This window comes from Coffea eugenioides, chromosome 10, assembly GCF_003713205.1.
Source record: "Coffea eugenioides isolate CCC68of chromosome 10, Ceug_1.0, whole genome shotgun sequence".
Taxonomy (NCBI): domain Eukaryota; kingdom Viridiplantae; phylum Streptophyta; class Magnoliopsida; order Gentianales; family Rubiaceae; genus Coffea; species Coffea eugenioides.
In genome coordinates, this window is record NC_040044.1 from 37311445 (window position 1) to 37332734 (window position 21290).

General features: G+C 33.9%; 1 protein-coding gene across 1 annotated transcript; it reads left to right on the forward strand.

Moving 5' to 3' along the window:
- The first annotated feature begins 16447 nt into the window (after positions 1 to 16447).
- LOC113750175 (lysine-specific histone demethylase 1 homolog 2) lies at positions 16448 to 19887 on the forward strand. Its single transcript, XM_027294131.1, has 3 exons — positions 16448 to 16539; positions 16760 to 18596; positions 18712 to 19887. The coding sequence occupies exons 2-3, from the start codon at positions 17063 to 17065 to the stop codon at positions 19449 to 19451; spliced, it is 2274 nt and encodes a 757-aa protein (XP_027149932.1). The 5' UTR covers positions 16448 to 16539; positions 16760 to 17062; the 3' UTR covers positions 19452 to 19887.
- Positions 19888 to 21290: the final 1403 nt, after the last annotated feature.

Consider the following 21290-nt stretch of genomic DNA (forward strand, 5'->3'; position numbering starts at 1 on the left):
CTACTAAATTTTTTTTTTTTTTAAAAAGAAACCTTTTGGTCTATCTACGTGTGCTAATTAAATATCTTTGACTGATAAAATACTAGTAACTTGTACCTTAAAAGATGAATTATCTAAGATTAAACAATGGGCAAAAGAGACTAAGCATTATATAATACTAACTTAATAGGACCACCATGATGGCGAACCTAAACTTGTTGAAGATAATTATGAAGATTCAAGTAATTTCTTTTGTCAATTAACACACTCAAGCTGTGGTCACACCTTGTACAGAGTAGTTGTTTAACAAACTTGCAAGTAGCACCATATACTAATTCATGTAAATCTAAGAAGACAAGCTTGAATTTGTCTGGACAGGAGGAGGTTATTTGAAATATTTATTCGAAATAATAATTATAATATTTTTTGTGATATAATATATATAAAATAAAAAAATAATTAAAAATTATGTATATGATGTAAGTAATGAATAATAAAATTTATTTTTAATTTGAAATTCATACATAGAGTATTAGATTAATTTGTCACCCCAATGTTTGAAAGGCATCAGTATAGTTTAGGGAGTTTGACAAATAGTAAATCATCATCCTTAGAGAAAAAGTAAAGGCTGCAAATTAATTTGAGGTGGGGTCGATAGAAGTTTTCTCCAAGGAAATCATAACAAATGTGTGGGCTATACATTTTTGGGCTTTCTTTAATTGATTAGAATGTGATTTTGAATTTGGATGTGATGTGATGGGATTTTGCGATCAGGATACAGAGAAACGTAAAGATGGTAGACCAACGCAACTGCTACTCAAAGCACGAGTGCATGACAAAAGTAGGAACAAAATAGGAGAGGGGCAAGTGGAATCGGAGGACAAGGGCCCCAAAGATTGTCAGAAAACAGTTCGGGCCGATTTCATGCAAAATACCTAAGATGTAATTTTATATGGACACGATATAATTTACTTTCAATAATATATAATTATAAAATAAAATTTTATGAGTTTCATGAATGGTATGAAAAATGACGTATAAAATACAATCTGAATCTTATATTTTTTTGAACCTTTAGAAACGGTTGCTTTCCATTATTTCCTGCAACCGTTCCTGCCCCTCCTCTGAATTGGAATCTAGTACGATTTCTATTCGAGTGTTACACTTTTTATATTATTTAATGTATAATTATATTATGTTATTATTTTGGAATAAAAGTGATATATATGAATAAAATATTTGATATGTATACAATGTGATATTATATTACATTTGCATACAAAAAATTTAAACATATATAATGATCGGATGAAATTCCACAAAATATATTGTCATATATTTATACATAAAAAAATTAAAAATATATAATAATCGGACAAAATCACATAAAATATAATTGTACTGAATCATCGGAACAAAATTTTGTCCTCTCAAATTAGAGCGCAGTGGAAATTTCCAATTCAATTTCTTGTCAAGTGGGAGGCACGGATTAGGAATCAAACAGACAAAGTGGAATCGGAAACCAACCCATCAAGGGCAATACGGGCGGTCGACAATGCCCCAAATATTTTTTTGTGCAAACACGAAACCGCACCAAAAGTTGCAGCTCTTGTTAATGCGTGTAGGCACATTAGGACATCCTCTTTTAGGCTTTTGGAATCATCTGACTTACCTTACCCACCATACCATGAATAATTAATTATTCTTGTGTTCACATCTACAACTTTCAAACCTTTTGCTTAAGAAAAAAAAAAAACTTTCAATTAATCCTTTAATTTACTTGAAGATCATTAGAGAGGCCGATTATAACTATGGAGGGTTCTACGTTATCTTTCTATTTTTACACTTATGTGGTGTAATAATATATGTGTGATAAAAATATAATAAAAAAATAAAAAGATAATACAAAAAAGTGATAAAGAATCTCTAGACAATAAGCTTGATTACAAAGTAAGAAAAGTTATTCATATTCTCTAGTTTGACCAAGCATCATTGCTTCCATCACTGAAAGACCTTTTCTTGTTCCCCTCACTTGCTTACTCGGGATTAGATAATATAAAAGTCCAGACTAATTAAAGAAGCTTTATCGTTTTGCTTTTTGTCTAGGTATCTCTTGGTTTGAAGCAAGCCATGATTTCTATCACCTTACTTGTTGTGCATGAAACTTAAAGAATGCAGACAAAAGAGATGCCTTGCATTCTGATATTTCAGCAACTTATTGAGCATAACTATATATTTTTGGTGGTTTTTAATTTCTATCAGTGTTATCATAATTGCAATTCTTAAAATGAAATTAAAATAATATCACTCCTGTTCCCGTTTGGATTGCTATTTTTATAGAGTTTTTTTATTAGAAAATATATTAGTAATATTTGATATGTGTAAGGGAAAAAAGATGATTGAAAAAATCTTGTTAACGAAAAAGGTAAAATTTTTTCCTGCAATGAAAAAATCACAATTCCAAACAAGCAATGTTTAAATCATATATCAATCCCAAAACACAAAGAAACAAAACAGAGAAGGTCCATCGCGCGTCAAAGACAATTTTAAAAGTCCTAGATAAAGTGGGATTAAATACTATAACACTTTCAAAGACTTTTGATTAAGGTTCCCGTCTGGGATTGGACGGTGCTTTTAGTAAAAAAAAAATACTTTTAAATGCTAAAGTGCTTTTAAGTATTTGGTAAATATTATTCGCATAAAATTAGGAAGTACTTTTTCATGTTAAAAGCACTTTGCAAAAAAACTCAAATTTGGTGCTTTAAAGTATGTTTTGTGTAATTTAAAAAATAACATCAATTTAGTCATGCTATGCATATATTATGAAACCAAATAAAGTGATGAAACACTTTAAAATTTTCAAATTAACACATTTATTCTAATACAATAAGTCTTATTGAATTATATTCTCAAATAATATATTTAAAATACTTAAGTTAGTTTAATAAGTACTTTTTAATTAAAAACTGTATTAGAAAAGTATTTTTTAATAAATTGACTGCAAGCCCAAACGACCCTTAAATATTGATATCTTAGTCCTTAGTTTATGTTGCATATATTCCTTTCTTGATTTTGGTATAATACGTAAAATTAGCAGTTTTAAATCCTGAGGTATAACTTACGTATGAAATGAATAGTTCAGGAGCATTTTTCTCTTGGGCAGATAATAGTCCTTTTTCACTGGTTTTAGGATTACTTTGGACTGAGAATGGAGAGGCAAGAAAATTGTATAGCTTCCTCTTTGTTTGAGTTTGAAGCAGAGAGAAAAGGGAAGAAATGAGAGAAATAGTAAGGATAAAATCTTACAAAAATTTGGCATAGTTTTGGATGAAGGGATTTGAAAAAGGCTCATCTGTTCGCTTTGTTTGAGAGTTTTTTTAAGTGGAAAGCAAAAAGGAAGAACTTATTCTTAAAATGGGGAGAGGGAATTGTTACGAAAAACTATTCTTTCTTCAGACGTGGAGAGAAATGAAAGGAAAATAGAACCAAAAACTTCCAAACTTTTTCTAAATGCCAGATTTTGATCATAAAAAGTCAATGAACAAATTACAAACACCTAAAAAATCTAAAATTATTTTGTTTCTTTCTTAAACTCCAAACAATTTAATAATCTCTTCGTTTTCTTTCCTCTCATGATTTAAACTTTTCCTTCCTTTATTTCTCTTTAAAACTCCCAAATTGGAACGAAAACTGCATATAAATGGAAGGAAACTGAAATAAAAGTATTAAAAGGATTTGAATTGTCACGTATGCCATTATAATACACATCAATAATGATAAACTTGGAAAAAAAAACAAATTATAAACATTAATAAGCTTTCCCTCCACCAACTCCCAATAACATGGAAGGAAAGTGTTCCCATTCTTTTCTCTTCTTTTCCTTCTTTAGGCTTTTTCTCTTCTTCGTTTATTCTTCTCCTCTGCCATTAAGTTCCCAAACTAGGTTAGCATTTTCGCTTAATTCACCAATACCGTTTGGAATGTTAATGAAATTTTGGGGGCCGCTTAAAACGTTACTACTGATGATATATATTTCTGCTTCAACTTGAGTTTTCCAATAACAATTCCCTGAGCATGTTTTGTGTCATACAATACTCTCCAATTATACCCTTGTTTTTGTGGTTCATTTCTAAGTTAAATTTGTTGATTGCCTCTATACGGAAAGGACAAGCGATATTTACTCGAATATTTGTACTAACAGGGGAAAGAATCCTACTAAGAACAAAAATCAAACAAAGTCAAGTTTCTACAACGGCCATTGGGCCTTTGGTCCAGTGGTCATCCCAAGCCTTCTTAGGCTTGGTGATGCGGAAGGTCAAGGGTTCAAACCTTATCTCCCACAAAATTTGTCACAATATGTGACGGTCTTCATTGACCAGTTTCGATGGAGTTTCTACTCACATCGAGTCCCTCCCCCTTCCCCTCTAGAATTGGTTAGTTTAGGTTATAGGAATTCTAATCGTGTCGACACAAAAAAAAAAAGTTCCTACCACAAACCCTAAACAAAAGAACAACTCGCCAACTAAAAAAAAAAAAAAAAAAATCAATTAGCCTCCTATACAACTTTCTATTGATATCACATCAAGCGATGTGCTGCATTAACTTGCATCCAGAAGGTACTAATATACCACTCCATCAAGCCATATAGAAGGAGAACACCTAAAACAGTGCTCAAATGTGAAGACAACCAAGAGAAATTGCATATTTAAGCTCACCTAAAACAGTGCTCCTATAGGAAGATGATTAACCTCTTTTAAGGTCAGTGATCAAGATGATGGTCAGGATAACCTAGACAACTTTTTGTTACTGACTCATTTATGCCTAGTACTCCTTGATGTGCAAGATTTTCTCTCCCAGATGAAAGGAGCATGAGAGCAGTTTGTACTGCGTTTCACTTGATTAGGTTCAAATGATTTGGAGGATTTTCTAGACCTGTTGAATCAATAATTGATCAACTTTGGTCTCTTCTCTTCCCCAATTCTTAACCCTTTTGCAGCTTCATTGCAGCTACATACAAAGACATTACTCATTATACGTACCCCTTCGGTCAATCGATTTCCATGAATATTGGCCGAGGTATTAAAATTATTACTGCATATTAAACATTGGTCAGGTTTTAGAAACTAATACTCGTACGTACAAAGGGACTTAGGACTATAAACTACGAATCTTCCACCTCTCACATGAATAAGATACGAAACTGAAATCCCTTTATCTTAATAAATCTCCTTGTGGTTTGCACATACTTATTAAACTTTTGGTAAAAAGATTAATTAGGAAATTACAAAAAAAAATCTTGGTCCAAAGTGCGACATGAACAACAAATTTGTGCTACTAGAACGGCCAAAACTGAGTTGTTTCCAGCATCTTTGAATGAAGCATTACAATGAATGCGTGAGTGGTGGGTCCAAAAACAATGAACTAATGTACAACACTCGAGCAACATAAAACGGAATCAATTAGCCACCTCTGCATCTTTCTATTGACATGACTACAATTGATATGTTACATTAACTTGCATCTGCAAGGAACTAATATACACCATCAAGCCGTGTAATAAAGACATCACCTATGACGAAAGTGCCCATATGTGAAGACAACAAGTGAAATTGCAAATTGAAACTTGCACTCAAGGGCTCCAATAGAAAGATAATTAACCTCTTTTTAAGGTCAGCGATCAAGAAGATACTCAAGGGAGCCTGAATGGTCAAGATAACCTAGACAATTTTCTTTTTTTTCTTTTCTTTTTTTTAAAAGGATCAATAGTCATTCCTTACTCATCCCTTAATGATTTAAACCTGTAATCTATCAATTACAGGTGAAACGTTTTACCAACTAAATTGCGTTTCATTGTTTATCACTAACTCATTTATGCCTAATACTCCATAGCGTGTAACATTTTCCCTCTCATTTATGAGAGCAACTTGTACAGCGCTCCATTTAATTAGGTTCAAATGATTGGGAGGATTTTCTAGATCCGTTGAAGAAATATTGATCAACTTTGGTCTCTTCCCTTTTTTGCAGTTTCACTGCATATGCATGCAAGGCATCAGCCATTATACCCTTAACTCATTCGAACCGTTTAACCCTAGTACTAAGCCTTCATGGGCCATAATTACTTAGTCATGTTCTTATTGCTGGTGCTAGTGGGTTAGCCGTTGGCGGCCTAAATTTCTCTTAAAATGTACAATATCTTTTCATGAAAAATTGGTTCTAGCATACACATCCAGTTGTAGGAGATGATACATATAATTTGTGTCCCTTTGGTGACTAATTTGCTATACATTCTTTTAAGAATAAAATCGCCCCGAAGAGTTGAGATGGTCAATGATTTTTGGCATGAACATATCGGTCAAGCTAATACTGTTACTTTTAAATATTGATCAGGTTTTAGAAGCTAATACTTGTTGTACTAAAGTACTTTGGACTTTGGAGTATAAACTGCGAAATCTTCCACCTCTGGCATGAACAAAAGAATGAATCAGATATGAAGCTGATCACATCCCTTTATATCTTACATAAATCTCCTTGTGGTTTACATGTATATATCAAACTTCTCGAAAATGCTTACGAAATTAATAAAAGAGGGGGGAAAATCTTGATCCAAATTCCAAAGTGCGACATGCACAATATTTTGTCAATACAACAGCCAAAACGAGTTGTTTCCAGCATCTTTGATTGGAGCATTAAAATGCATGAGTGGTGGGTCCAAAAACAATGCTGTGTATTATCTTTTCCTTACACAATTTAGGCAATGGTGGGCACTATACTAGCTATTTAGCTAGTAAACGTATCTTTGGGTACTCCATATCATCTTGTTGGCCTCTATGCCTAGCAAAACTTGGCGTTTTCTATCATATCTTTATGTCTTATATCTCCATGCATGATGGCGACAAGAAACATGGTTCCTTTCAACCATAAATTAAGTAAAAGGAAAACCCTCATTTCAAATCTGCACTAGTGCTTATGAATCTTTGTCTGCTTCATGTCTAGATGCATTCTTGATCCCCCAAAGTACTTTGTCAGAATAAAGACAAGCTACATTTCAATAAACGCCCTGTCATTTAAATTTGTTAATCATATCAACTTGTTGTTTAGTGGATGACTGTCCTTTATACCAACATATGAACGTATTAATCGAGCCCTTGTTCGTATAGGGGTTTCCAACATTGCCTTGCATTGACATTTGGGATGTCCAAGAAAGCATATGCTGTTTGCTTTTAGAGTATTAATCTCATTGATAATAACATAGGAAAATTTAAACTGCTTTTTGCCGCATCCTAGTATCATTCTTTCACAATTGTTTGAACGTGCAATATCAAGGGAAAAGCTAGTTGAATACAAAAATGGTGTAAATTCAATTAGTATAAGTTCACTAGCCAAAAATCAGCAGTGTGAAAGTTCCAGCTAGCTATTCATTTATTACATATACTGCATTCTGATCAATGGGAACTTGAAATTCTTTTTTTCCCCTCTAGAAGCACGTAAAGTAAACAATTTAAGTTTAATAGAAATTGCAAATTTACCTATATATAATTGGGTATTTGCCTACGGTATGCTTGTGCTCCTTGTGTCTTCAATGTTTTTCCCTTTATTTCCTGAGCATATTGGAAAAAGATGAAATACATCATATTGGTATAATCTTGGCGACTATGCTACTTGTTGGAAGCCCTGCTATTAGTTAGCTTCCCCGGGGTGTCTAACTCAAATGCATTGAATCGGACAACCATGCCCCTCTCCTTGAAAAGCTGGCTCTCATCATTATAGAACATAAGTCGTATAATTAATTTATGAGCTAATTTAGGAAAAATCATTTAAAACATTGCTCACATTTCACCAAATGAACTTTTTTATCCTTCACTTTTAAAATAGTGATTTTATATCTCTTACAAAATCTTAATCTTAACCTAGATTTTCGACCACTTTTTATTTTGAAATCACCACGTGACCTACATGTAGCCATTTTTTACGTACAAAAAAGTTAGATCACACATTTTTAGTGATAAAAATGAATATAGATTAGGCCTAATCCCACTTTTTAGGAAAAAAAAATAAATGAATATGGTTCAAATCATATCTTATTTTATAATGAACGAACTCCATTTTGCATCCTTGAACTTGTATCAATTTCCCACTTTGCACCCGAAATTTTAATTTTGGATACTTTGCACCCTAAACTCTTAATTTTAGATACTTTATACACTAAACTCTTAAGTTTGTCCTATTTAAATCCAGTCAATAACAACTTTTGCAAAATTAATGGCATAGATAACCTAACAAATCAATGATAATGTGCCAAAAGTAATCTAAAAATGCTAGGATATCTTAGCAAACATAAAATAATACAATATCATTAATCTGCACCATTTTTTATCTCGTCAATTTTGCTAATAATGTTAGTAATTGAAACCATATAAATAATGATAATGTGCTAAAAAAGGTAAAAAAAAACTAAAGGATCATAGTTGAAATAAAATAATAGTACATTGTCATTAATTTTCACTGCACTTTATCTCATTAATTTTAGGAAAATAATTACTGATTGGATTAAAAAGGGACAAACTCAAGAGTTTAGGATGCACAGTATCCAAAATTAAAAGTGCAAAGTGCAAAGTGTCCAAAATTGAAGTTTAGTGTGCAAAGTGAGAAAGTGATACAAGTTTTGGGGTGTAAAGTGGAGTTAATCCTTTTTTTATGAGCAAAGATGAATTTGGATAAGTTCATTTTGTTAACTATAAATGGGATCTAACTTTTTTTTACTAAAAAAATTGACAATTTGTAGGTTACATGATGGATTCAAAGTGAAAAGTGATTGAAAACCTATGTAGGGACCAAGTTTTATTGACTTGATTTTGTAAGGGATGTAAACTTACTATTTTAAAAGTGAAGGACAAAAATATTTATTTGATGAAATGTGACGAATGTTTTGAATGATTTTCTCTTAATTTTATATATACTGACACTGTATATACACTATTATAGTTAGATGGATAATATATATGTAGAATTGGATTTCAAATTCAAATTTAGATTAATTGTCATGTATCAAATAGTAACAATGCATATATATTATCAGTATATATAAGATCAATCCTTAATTTATACCAAGATCAACAAAACATTTATCTATGTTTGAATGATTAAAATCTATAGAATTACGAGTTTCCTTTCGAAATTCTGACAGATTGTGGAATAAGCTAATTATGGTGAAAAATGTATTTTTTTCCTCTGTACTACATAATCAAGGACAACCAAGCTAGTTACGGTTTTATCCTTACAGCAAAATGTTCCAGGACAGCAATTTGCTCATTAATTTGTTTAGCTTGTTCTCTTTTTTGGTGTCGAGCTAACATCCTTTGCTAGCGGACATGTGCTTCATCAGAAAGATGTTGATCAGCTTCATGATTATTGGGCTTGGGCACAACCATATTTAGGTGATTTTCAACCTTTATAAAAATTTCCATGTGCTTTTTCATCGTTGTACGTTTACTGCAAAAAAAATTCATTATTGAAAAGTAATTAGGTAAGCAGGCAGGCTTCACCTGCTGTGGAAGCAAAGGTGAAAATGAAGGTCCTTTCTAAGTTTGTCAAGTGATCAGCGATACTAAATATTGAGCATGCAAGGCATTTTTTGGATTCTTAATTATAAAGGTGAGAATAGAGCCTGGGCTAAATCAAAGCAAGGATTATGTCATCCCATCCTAAATAGAATGCATCTGAAAAAATGAACAAGTGGTGGAGAAGCAATGACATCTTATATTCCTTTTAAACAGCAATGAGTTAAAACTTACGGTAAAGTTATTTTCAAAACAATTGAAAATTATAAAGTTTGGCATGAGCATGTGTATGCCCTGAACTGCTTTGACCAACCAGTCCAAGTCTCTTCAAGTATGTTAGGCTAAAACAGGGGAGCATTACAGCCTAAAAGCTGTTTTTTTTTTTTTTTTTTTGGAGCTAAATGTTGGGTGTAATTGGCTTTAGTTTCTAATATATAGCAAATCCAAAAGGGAAAGTTGTGTACAACAATCCCCATAATCTTTCTTTTTTTTTTTTTTTGGGAAAAAAACCAAGGTCATCAATAAAACAAACCTTTTTTCATGCTTTTCTGTAGTATTATAAACACACATACATATTGTGTTTTTCTGCTCTTGTTCGTTTTCCATAAATGTTCATTAAATGTTCTTCCTGTGCATGACTGAGATATTGGGGTAGTTAGGTTTGTGTTATTATCTAGGATTGATGAAGTATTAGACTAGAATCTTGGATCTACTTAAATTGTGACAGCTACTTCAGTTTTGGATATATATTCATGGCTTTATCAGATAAAACAAGTGGGTCGAAGTGTTTTTGCCTTGTTTTCTCTGTCAGCAAAGCCATATTAGTCATCTTTGCAAAATACAAAAGGTCATTTCATACAAAAGCCATTGAAGGTATTGGTAATTGCCAGAGTGCATTCCTTGTCATTGGACTGAGTGATCCCACTTGAGTTTGAAAATCAAAGGGAAAAACAAAAGCATCATTGAATTTACTGAAGCAGATGGATCAGTTTGCGTTTCCAAGAAAACTTCAATCTATTCTGCTGTGTTTTGGAGAAATACCGCTTTACTCTTATCTTGTTTGGTTTCATTCGATTCCTTATCTTTTCTACTTGTCTTAGTTTGTTTAGTTGCCCCCATCTTTTACTTGAGTGCCTTGAGTATTAAAACATTATTTGAGGACATGGGAAATGTTAATTAATGATACTTTCTTATCCCTACTCTTAACCTTTTTTTTTTTAATTCAATTAAAAGGATAGAAATATCCCTACTCTTCATTTTAATTAGAACATTTAAAAAGGGATGGTCATTAGTTTAATGAGAAATAGGGATAATTTTGTCTGATTAATTAATTCCTATGATCAAAGAGTCAAAATGAGTGTCACTAACAAATAAAACAGTATCCTTGAGGCCCCATTAGTGGTGCAAATCAATTGAGAGTGATTTAGAGGTCAAATACGCTAACATGAAGGGTGCTATGACATTGATCTAGACATGAAAGGTGCAAGCATAATTAAAAATGTCTACACACTTATATACAGACCAATAAAGAATAAAGTATCAGAAACTGAGGCGTCCACAATATAGTGGAGCAAATATGTGATTTCTCTTAAAAGTATGCTGCCAGAATTTGTTGCGAAAAGGCATGGGACATTTTCATCTTTTTAACCGCAACGGATCTTTTGTCCCACACCCTGTGCCAATAACTATTTATTGGATCTTAAGAAAACAAAAAAGAACTAAAACATGATATTTATGTAGGAGAAATAGCAATATAATAAAAAGTGGCGCATGGTGTGGGACAGAAGATCCGTTGCGCTTTTCAACCATATTTCTTTGTCACTTTTCCACCAATTTGTTGTCAAATCTTTTTTTTTTTTTTGTTTAAATCCGATATACAATATCCATTAACCACTAGGTCCAGTATCATGCTTAGAAGATCATTAATGCTCGAATTGGATGAAACCCCTTCATGTCAATGCATACATATCGAAGTAATAACTAAGTATAATAACTAAGTAAAGCACTAATTTATCAAGGTCAAAACTTAGGTATACTCGATTTTCAAAGATCGAAAGGTCCAGATGATGCCATGTCACTGGATAAAATGGTGTGTCACAATTTAAACTATTGAATTTTTAAAAATCGAGCCTACTCAAATATCAGCTATTTATCAAACTATATGTAGGGTCAAAGTGTACGACAAAGTTGAGACGAAAGGAATACTTACGATATATAGATATACTAGACATACATTTTGTGTGTGTTTTGGATGTTAAGGATAATGTGATGGTACTTGTTGAATATAGAACGATAAATGTCATCAAGACAAAGCAACTTTGTATTGTCACCTTCACTTCATATAAAAGGCGTTAGTGGCGAACTCTATTTTTGGCTTATCTTTAAATTCCGCCAGGATTTGATTTCTAAATCCCCCAATTTAAATATTTAATGGTGCATGATAGACCGTAATGAAAATGACTACAATTATAAGGATCCATCCATCGTTGAGAAGTTAGGCAAAGATGTAATCAGTCACTAAATTTCTCAACTCCCCACGAAATTGAACTGTTGAAACTCTACACGACACATAACTTGAATATCAAACGTGTAGAAGTAAATGGAAACATTAAGAAATATGCACTTGCAAACTATTGTTTTGTATAACGTTTACGGAATCAAAATTTGTGTCACTTTTATATGATTTCATAATTGCCTTTCTTTTAATTACACTTTACCCCCCTGTGATTTAGTGTTTTCGTACCTAATCCCATATAGTTTCAAAAGCTATACATAGCTTCTCATGGTTTGAATTAAAATATCAAAATAAATATAAAAAATACCCTTATGTAAAGTTGCAAATTATTTATTAACTACATGGGAGTTATGCGTATATTTTGAAAATCATAAGGGGGTTATATGGTAAAGTATTATACAATAAGGATGTTATATGATAAAACATAAAACCATCCAAGGTTAGTGCGTTGTATATATTATATTTATATATTTTGGTCATTTCAACCATTTTAATTTTTAAACAAGGGTAATTTCAACATTTTTAAAAATTCAGTTACAAATGATCATTTCCTTAATTTTGACACTTTAATCCAAACCATGAGGAGGTTATGTATAGCTTTTGAAACTATAGAGGGGTCATGTGCAAAATACTAAATCATAGGGGGGTAAAATGTAATTTACCCATTAAATTTGTAACTGCTCACTTTCTATTTTACTTCTCCCGGCACTCTAACACAATAACTTCATGAAATCAACCGTCCACCAACTAATATACATATAGCTTTTCATTAAACAAAGAACAGTAGTGTAAATAATGCTTCATGATTGGATAACGATTGTAATATTAGGTCAAAAATAGAGCTATAGAGTATAGATAAAGAGCCATAAGATGACTAGCTAGAGAACTTCTGTCCATTGCGTATACAGCCAAATGCAGGGACGCCTCAATATTCTGGTATACAGCCAAATGGAGCTTGGAAACCCTATCAACTGTCGTCAATACACGGACACATTTTCTAGTCTTGTACAGAAACCATTTGTCGTAGCCCAGAGATCAGTCCAATCTCAAAACACTATTCCTGACTAAGAAAACTTTACCTGACATAAGTGAAAAAGAAAAAGATGTCTAGAAATTCTCGAGCTGTCGTCAATCAAAGATCAGTAGCACCCCATGACAATAGCTGATACAGCAGATTTGTGTACGGCAAAAGAGTTCAATTGTGAAATAATTTTCCCAGCAAACTGCCAAAGGATCAGCTTGTCTTAGGCCATCCACTTGATTGAGGTGTTTTAACACATCTTTGGTCTTTCTTCACATTAAGCATCATGGTTGTTTGTCCGGTTTCTTTTCCTAGTCCTTCAACGGATAGGATGAATCCGGTTATTAAGCCTAACACGCGGTATATTAGAACAAGAACTCCGCTAAAATAAAAAGTTGAGAATAAATAACGCGTTAATGACTGCGTTGGCCAAAAAAAAAGAACTGTGAATGATGTTTTTTGTGCACCCGATGAGCAAGGTGTTAAGCGATTGCAGCCACCTTCAACCATACACGAACTTGTAGTTCATGAGCAGCGTGGTGGCGGTGATCAACGTTGCGCCCCCCATTGTTATCTTGCTTTTAGGTTTATTTCTATTGTAAGACGTTTAAAAAAAATTTTGGATTATATTTTTGGAGAATTTTTATTAAAAAAAAAAATGCAACAGAGATGTTTGACTTTGATTCAATATATTCTTCAGGTTTCATTTAAATAGAACTTTGAAGCCAACAACCTCTTGAGCTGTTGGTATTACCAAGACATTTAAGTCTTGGTCGGAGTAGGAGGTCAACTCTTGTCTTCCACCTGATCATTTAATTGTGGCTTCCTCCGTTCGTCGGCCTCCTCGTAGAGTAGGTTATACAAATGTTATCATTATAACAAGAAAAAAAAAAGTTTAAACAATTGTTTGAAACATTCTATAGCTAATGTGGTAATTGGTAAAATGACTATGAAAAACCTATCTTTTATTAAACCGGAACGGGAAAAGGCTCTCTTGCTTTGCTTGTCTTCTATTTCGTTATAGCCCTGCGGTAACCTTTCCTCTGATTGGGGGAAATTATCCAAGAAAAGCGACGGAGTCTACTTCTTTCTTCGAGTCAAATGCCATTCCTCTTTTACTAAACTGCCAAAACTACAGATAATGAATAATGGGTTAGCTTATATTTGGTTATCTATTAATCTTTTTCTCTCAGTTAATTATTCTTTGTAGTATTGCATTTGTGTACTTAATTTGATTCATTCACAAAGATATACAAATTACTCATCTTTGATTCAAGGAATCCATAATGCACCGAACAGGCACCTTTCTCCTGCGCGATGCGCTGTCCTTAAGCCCTAGTTTTATACTAAAATTTGCAGTTAACCAAAATAAACAAATACTAATGATGTACATTTCTTTTACAATGCATCGCATTTTGGCTAAAAAATCTGTATGTGTGAAAATCGTATAGTCTCATATGCAATCCAAAGGTTATTAATCAACATATCTAAGAAAATTGACAGCAACATAAATTGGAAGGCTGCATTACATTTGGTGATGCACTTTGATTGTTGATTCTGTAATTTGATTTTTTTTTTCTAAATTAAGCATTAAAAAAAAAGAAAAAAAAACTGAATAGATGGCAAAGTGGTTTTTTCCCTTCATTTTTCATTCTTTTAGGGTACATTATTTATAACCCCTTGTGATTTCACATAATGATAGATGACCTTCCTAAAGTTTCAAAATAGCCACATAACTTCCCCATGGTTTTGTATAACGTGCAAAATAGCCGGAATGCATAATCAGTTACGATGTTTTTACCAAACACGCTCTCAAAGCGCATTTGGTAAAATCTTAATCTCCATGTAAATCCCTTATGGTTTGCATAAATATTTACTTTATCCCCTTGTGATTTTTGTATTTATCCACGTAATCCCTCTTGTTTTATATAAGACAGTTAAGCCGTCGATTGATCTAGCATTTAAGTAAGAGCATTATTGATATTTAAATTAACGACGTTACATAGGTTTTTTTTTTTTTTTGGTCAAGGTTCCAATTTACATAAAACTATAAGAGGGTAAAGTGAACATTTTGAAGCATCAAGGGAGTCACGTGATAATAGGCGAAACTATAGGAGAGTTATATGTATTTTACCCTTTTTTTATGATGCTGAAACTCCATTTTTTGGCCAAAAAAATTGACTGCCCTATCACAACAATATCAATCTTGTATGCGAAAAGATGCAGACCGCATCCATGTCTAGATTGAAAATTACAACAATTCGAAAATATGTCACATTTCGTGAGGATATAAATATGCCGATGAAAACTAAAACAATTGGAGAGTGTAATCATCAAGAAATTCGACCCCTTCGTGGTAGGCATTGCATTTGGGTGGAAGATTATTTGAAAAAAATTACAAGAATAATTATTTAACAAATTATGTGATGTGGTTTCAACTTATTAGAGTAAAATCCCAAATCATGCTACTTTTTGAAACTAGTTCTTAAAGAGTGAAGGTTTTTAAGAAAATGTGTTTAGTAAATGCATTTTTTAAAAAGCGTATTCACTGAATGTGATGTTTAAAAATTTATGCCTACAAAAAATAAAAAGTCGCATTTAACAAATGCAATTTTGAACCCACCTTTTTGGGAAGAAGTTTAAGAAACATAATTTTTTTGGGAATTCTTATTAAAAAGTAGCACTCTTTGGGAATTTACTCAACTTACCGTCATAAATAGAGTTGCAAATGAATCAAACCGCTCGTAAGTCGATTGGGTCAACATCGAGCTCAAACCGAGATTGAACCGGCCAAGTCAAGTTTGAGCATAGAGAAACTCAATTCGTTAACTTGCGAGCCAACTTGATTATATATATATATATATAATAAAATTACATATACACACACACATTATCTTTATTTTAATAGTAAAAATACATATATTCCTAATATTTTGTTAAGGAAAAATTAGTTTTTTAGTTTTTTTAAAAAAATAAAATAATTATTTTTTATGTTTTAAGTTTGAGTAGATTCGAATTCAAACTTGACTCGATTCGAATTTAAAGTCGAGTTCGAGAACGAACTTTACATTCAGATTTCGTCGAATTTTAGTTCATTAAACTAAAACTCGATTTGATTTAACTCCACTCGATTTGCAGCCTTTAATTTCTCAGAAAACAATCACAAAGCCCAGCCTCGAAACCGATTTGGACCTGTTACCTCATTTTTGTCGGCCCGTTTGGTGTGAGAATTCCACCAGTAAGACAGAAATGGGCCTGGCCTCTACTGCAGGTGTAAAGCCGTTAAAGCCCATAATACTTGTAATTCCCTCCAAATGAAACACTTTACAAAGCCCCCGAGTTAACTCACCAACACTTATCCAATTTCCGGTTTCCGCCTTGGCGCTCACCTGAAAAAACCCTAATTCCCCTGAAAACGCTTTCAAGAAATTAAGTTCCTAATTCAACGGCCAAATTTAGTCCAACAGGTAAGTTTTTCACCTATTCTTATCCTTCAAGAACCTGACATTCCATTTAAATTTTGTCTCCTGGATGCTTTTGGGTCGAAATGTTGTAAAAATTTTTGAAATTTAGTACCAAAATTCAACTAATTTTTTAATTTGGATTTTTTGACTAAATTGATGTAAGTGATAACTTTGGTGGTAAAAAACATTATAGTTTTCTTGATTCTACGTTGTGATTTTTCAGGCATTGATACGGAGGTCTTTAGTTAAAACTTGAAATTCCAGTGCTGGTTTTCTACCGGATTTTGGTTTCGTGGTGATTATAGCTGAAGTATGTAATTGGGCATAACCAAGAAGTGGAAAGAGTTGGCGAAATCACTAATGGCTTTGGGCGTAAAGTTGTTAAAGGAAATTCCCTTCTGATTAAAGTTAGTTTAGTTTCGTAGCTCAGTATCTCCCGAGGAAAATTGAGCTAGGATTAATAAGGGGTTTATAGGCTTGGCACCTTTGCATTTGGGTGTTAAGTTGTGTTAAAGTAGTGAAAACAATGATGACAACCCCAGTTTCCGATGGTTCAGTTTCGAAGAGGCCGAAGAGGACTAGAACAGTGGTAAAAAATTATGACGAAAGTTTGATGGATGATTTAATTGAGAAACATATAGGTGGTGAATCAAAGAAAAGGAAGAGAACCAAGGAGGAATTGGAGAAAGAAACTGAAACAGAGGCCATGATTGCTTTATCTCTGGGATTTCCAATTGATGATTTGCTTCCTCAGGAGATCCAAGCAGGGGTTGTAAGTGAGTTGGGTGGCAAAGAGCAAAATGACTACATTGTTGTGAGGAACCATATACTCTCGAGATGGAGGGCTAATGTTCGGACATGGCTGTCAAAAGCACAAATAAGGGAGACCGTTAGTAGCGAGTATGAGCATTTGATGAGTTCTGCTTATGACTTCCTTTTGTATAATGGATATATAAATTTTGGGGTTTCAGAGTCCTTTTCTCCAGTTTCAGAGGATGCAACTGAGGGGTCTGTAATAATTGTTGGTGCTGGACTTGCAGGGTTATCTGCGGCTAGGCAGCTCATGTCATTTGGATTTAAGGTGATTGTCCTTGAAGGTAGGAGCCGGCCCGGGGGAAGAGTATATACTCAAAAAATGGGTAACAAGAGCGCATATGCTGCTGTAGACCTTGGTGGAAGTGTGATAACTGGTATCCATGCCAATCCATTAGGAGTTTTGGCTAGACAGCTGTCAATCCCTCTTCACAAGGTTAGAGATAACTGCCCCTTGTACAAGCCTGATGGGGCACCTGTTGACAAGGAAGCTGATTCTAGTGTTGAACTAATCTTCAATAAGTTACTTGACAAAGTAACCCAATTAAGAAAGATAATGGGTGGATTTGCTAACCAAATTTCCTTAGGTTCAGTCTTGGAGAAACTCAGACAATTGTATGCTGTTGCCAGAAGTACGGAGGAAAGACAACTCCTTGATTGGCATTTTGCAAATTTAGAGTATGCAAACGCTGGATGCCTTTCAAAACTTTCTGCTGCTTACTGGGATCAGGATGATCCTTATGAAATGGGTGGTGATCATTGCTTTCTTGCAGGTGGAAATTGGAGACTGATAAGAGCTCTGTGTAAAGGGGTTCCAATCTTTTATGGAAAGACCGTTCAGACCATTAGGTACAGACATGATGGTGTTGAAGTTGTTGCCGGAGGCCAAGTGTTTCAAGCAGATATGGTCCTATGTACTGTTCCGCTGGGAGTCCTGAAGAAGAGAACAATAACATTTGAACCAGATTTGCCTCAAAGGAAACTTGCTGCAATAGAAAGACTAGGCTTTGGATTGCTAAATAAGGTTGCCATTTTATTTCCTCATGTCTTTTGGGGGGAGGATGTGGATACATTTGGCTGTCTGAATGAGTCCAGCCAAAGACGAGGAGAATTTTTCTTATTTTACAGTTACCATACTGTTTCTGGTGGTCCAGTACTTGTTGCACTGGTGGCTGGGGAAGCTGCACATTCATTTGAATATGCTGATCCATCAACTATGCTTCATCATGTTTTAAATATTCTTAGAGGTAATGATATGTCTGATATACTTTTTTTCCCTCTCACTATTCTGTAGTTTCGTTTCTATCTTCACTGTGCTTCTGTTGAGTGTCCTTTTCATTTGATTGCATGCCTATTTTACAGGTATATATGGCCCAAAGGGCATTGATGTGCCTAATCCCATACAATCCATATGTACAAGATGGGGCAGTGATCCCCTTTCTTATGGTTCATATTCTCATGTCCGAGTAGAGTCATCTGGCAGTGATTATGATATACTTGCAGAAAGTGTGGGTGGTCGGCTATATTTTGCTGGTGAAGCTACAATTCGGCAACATCCAGCCACCATGCATGGTGCCTATCTTAGTGGCTTAAGAGAAGCTTCAAGTATATTAATAGCCACAAAGGGTCGGCAAAGTAATCCCGGGAGGTCCATTCACAGCAGTTTTGGTCCCAACAATGAAACTTTGGCAGATCTATTCAAGAAGCCCGATCTAGTATCTGGGGAGTTCTTATTTGTATTTGATCCATTTCATGAAGACCCAAAATCACTTGGACTTCTGAGAGTTAGCTTTGGAAAGCCCAGTGACAACTGCAACACAGATGTATCCAATGAGAACGAAGCAGATAACCAGTATCAAGATTTACTGAACCATCAAGTGCAGCTATATACAGTGTTGTCTCGGGAACAGGCACAAAAACTGCTGCAGGTGACTGGAGGAACACGGAGTAAATTGTTGTACTTGTTTAAAAGTCTACAGCTGAAGCTAATGGGAGCTAGCAGTTTAGGGGTTTTAGGCAACTCTGTGGCTGCTAACCTTTCATCTTCACGAAGAAGTAAAGGCCGAAACCGTGTGTCTGGAGGGCCACAAAATGCTAGATGATGCTTTAGTATACTTGGGGTGGTAGGAATCAGTTAGTAGCTCAAGTATAGCAAGTGAATATGCAGTTTTGAGGAAGGGATGGTAAAAGGAATGCATGCGTTTGCTTCCTGGATTGACCCCTTTGTAGATTGTAGCGGATGGGGTTGTTACTGACTTGCCCAGATTGGTGGTCTTTTAAAATTTTGACCTGTCCAGCCTTTTTCATAGCAAAATGACTATCTGCTGACGCAGATCGTTTTAAACTGGTGATGAAGCATTGCAGCAGCAGTTGAGCAATCTGTATCAGCTCATGCTAATGTCTATTTTCTTGTATAAAGGATAATGTATTATTAGGTGCTTTTCAAGCTTCATGAAAAGTTTCATGTGCTTTTCATCATTGAATGTATGTTGTAAAATAATTCATTGGTACAAGTAAGTAGGCTTCACCTCTTATTGATGCAGAGGTGACATTGGAAGTTCCTTCCCAAGTTTCTCAAGTGTTTAGCGAATCCATGCTAATAGTGAAGGTACGTGGAAGGCATTTTTGGATTTTTTATTTTAAAAGTGAAATTAGGGTCGTCATATATTTATTGTGTTTTCCCTGTTATTCTTTGTTCTTCATTTTTCACAGAATGTTTATTACAATGCCCTTGCAAATGGATTAATATAGATACATGTACTTGCATAGTTGAGATATAGGCGTGGATAGGTTGTGCTATCATGTAGGATTGATCTAAATACAGTTAAATCTAGATTTTAAAATTGCATAAGCAAATCAATTCAGATAAAACAAGAGGCTAGAAGTTTTTCTGCTTAGTGTTCTCTGTCAGCAAATCTAGCTCAGTCATCTTTGCAAAATACAAATGCTGATAAAAGGTCATTTCCTGCAAAAATATGGGTTCTTTTTAACTTGTCCTTGAAATCATCTAAGTGACGAACCAAGAAAATCAGTGTGTATGGTAAATTCTAATATATGATACGGGAGTTTGTACCATTTTCATGGTAAAGGTGAATAGAACCAACACATATCTGCCATTTTTGTTTTGTTGAATTTTCTACATATCTATTGTTACATAAGATATAAAATTAGTGCTCCTAAAAGTGATTTCAACAAATATACTTTGAAAATTCTAGAAATTTTTTTTCTCTTTGTTAGTTGCACACGCATTAAGTGTGTCTTGAACGCTAGCTTCATTTATATGATTGATCTCTAGCATGGAACTGGCAAATTATCTTTCAGTTCTGCCTGAATTTGCTTTCTAAATTCTTGTTCAATGTTGCACTATAAAACTGTAATTAGAATGACCACAACTATAAGCAATCATCCATGCCTGACAAGTTAGCCAATGATGCAATCAGTCATTAGACTTTCTCATTTCCACATGAATTCTGCCCCGTTTGGCAAGTGAGTTTTTTGGATGTTTGTCTAAAACTTTATTGTAGCTTACTGTAGAAGTTGTAGAAAAAAATTTTGAAGCGTGTAAATTTTTGAGAAGTTTTTTGAGGTTACTGTAGTTAAAGTTATTAAAAAACTTATAGTAGACAAATTGGGCCAAAAACTTGCTTGCCAAACAAGGCCACATTTCTGTACAATGTGGATCACTGTGGTTTGCAGAAGAGCAAGAGAAGCAGAACCAAATGGCTAATGATGCAAGTAGCACTTTAGGAGTACACATTTTTAGATCACACAAATTATCTTTTGGAATGGAATCTATGGTCATTGATACATTTTACTTAATAGTAATGAGCTTTTGGAAATACCTTAGTACTTGAGCTTAAAATTTGTACAAGTGAATCGTAGTATTGTGAAATATGCAAGTTGGAAACTATATTGTTTTGACAAAATATCACTGGAAAATG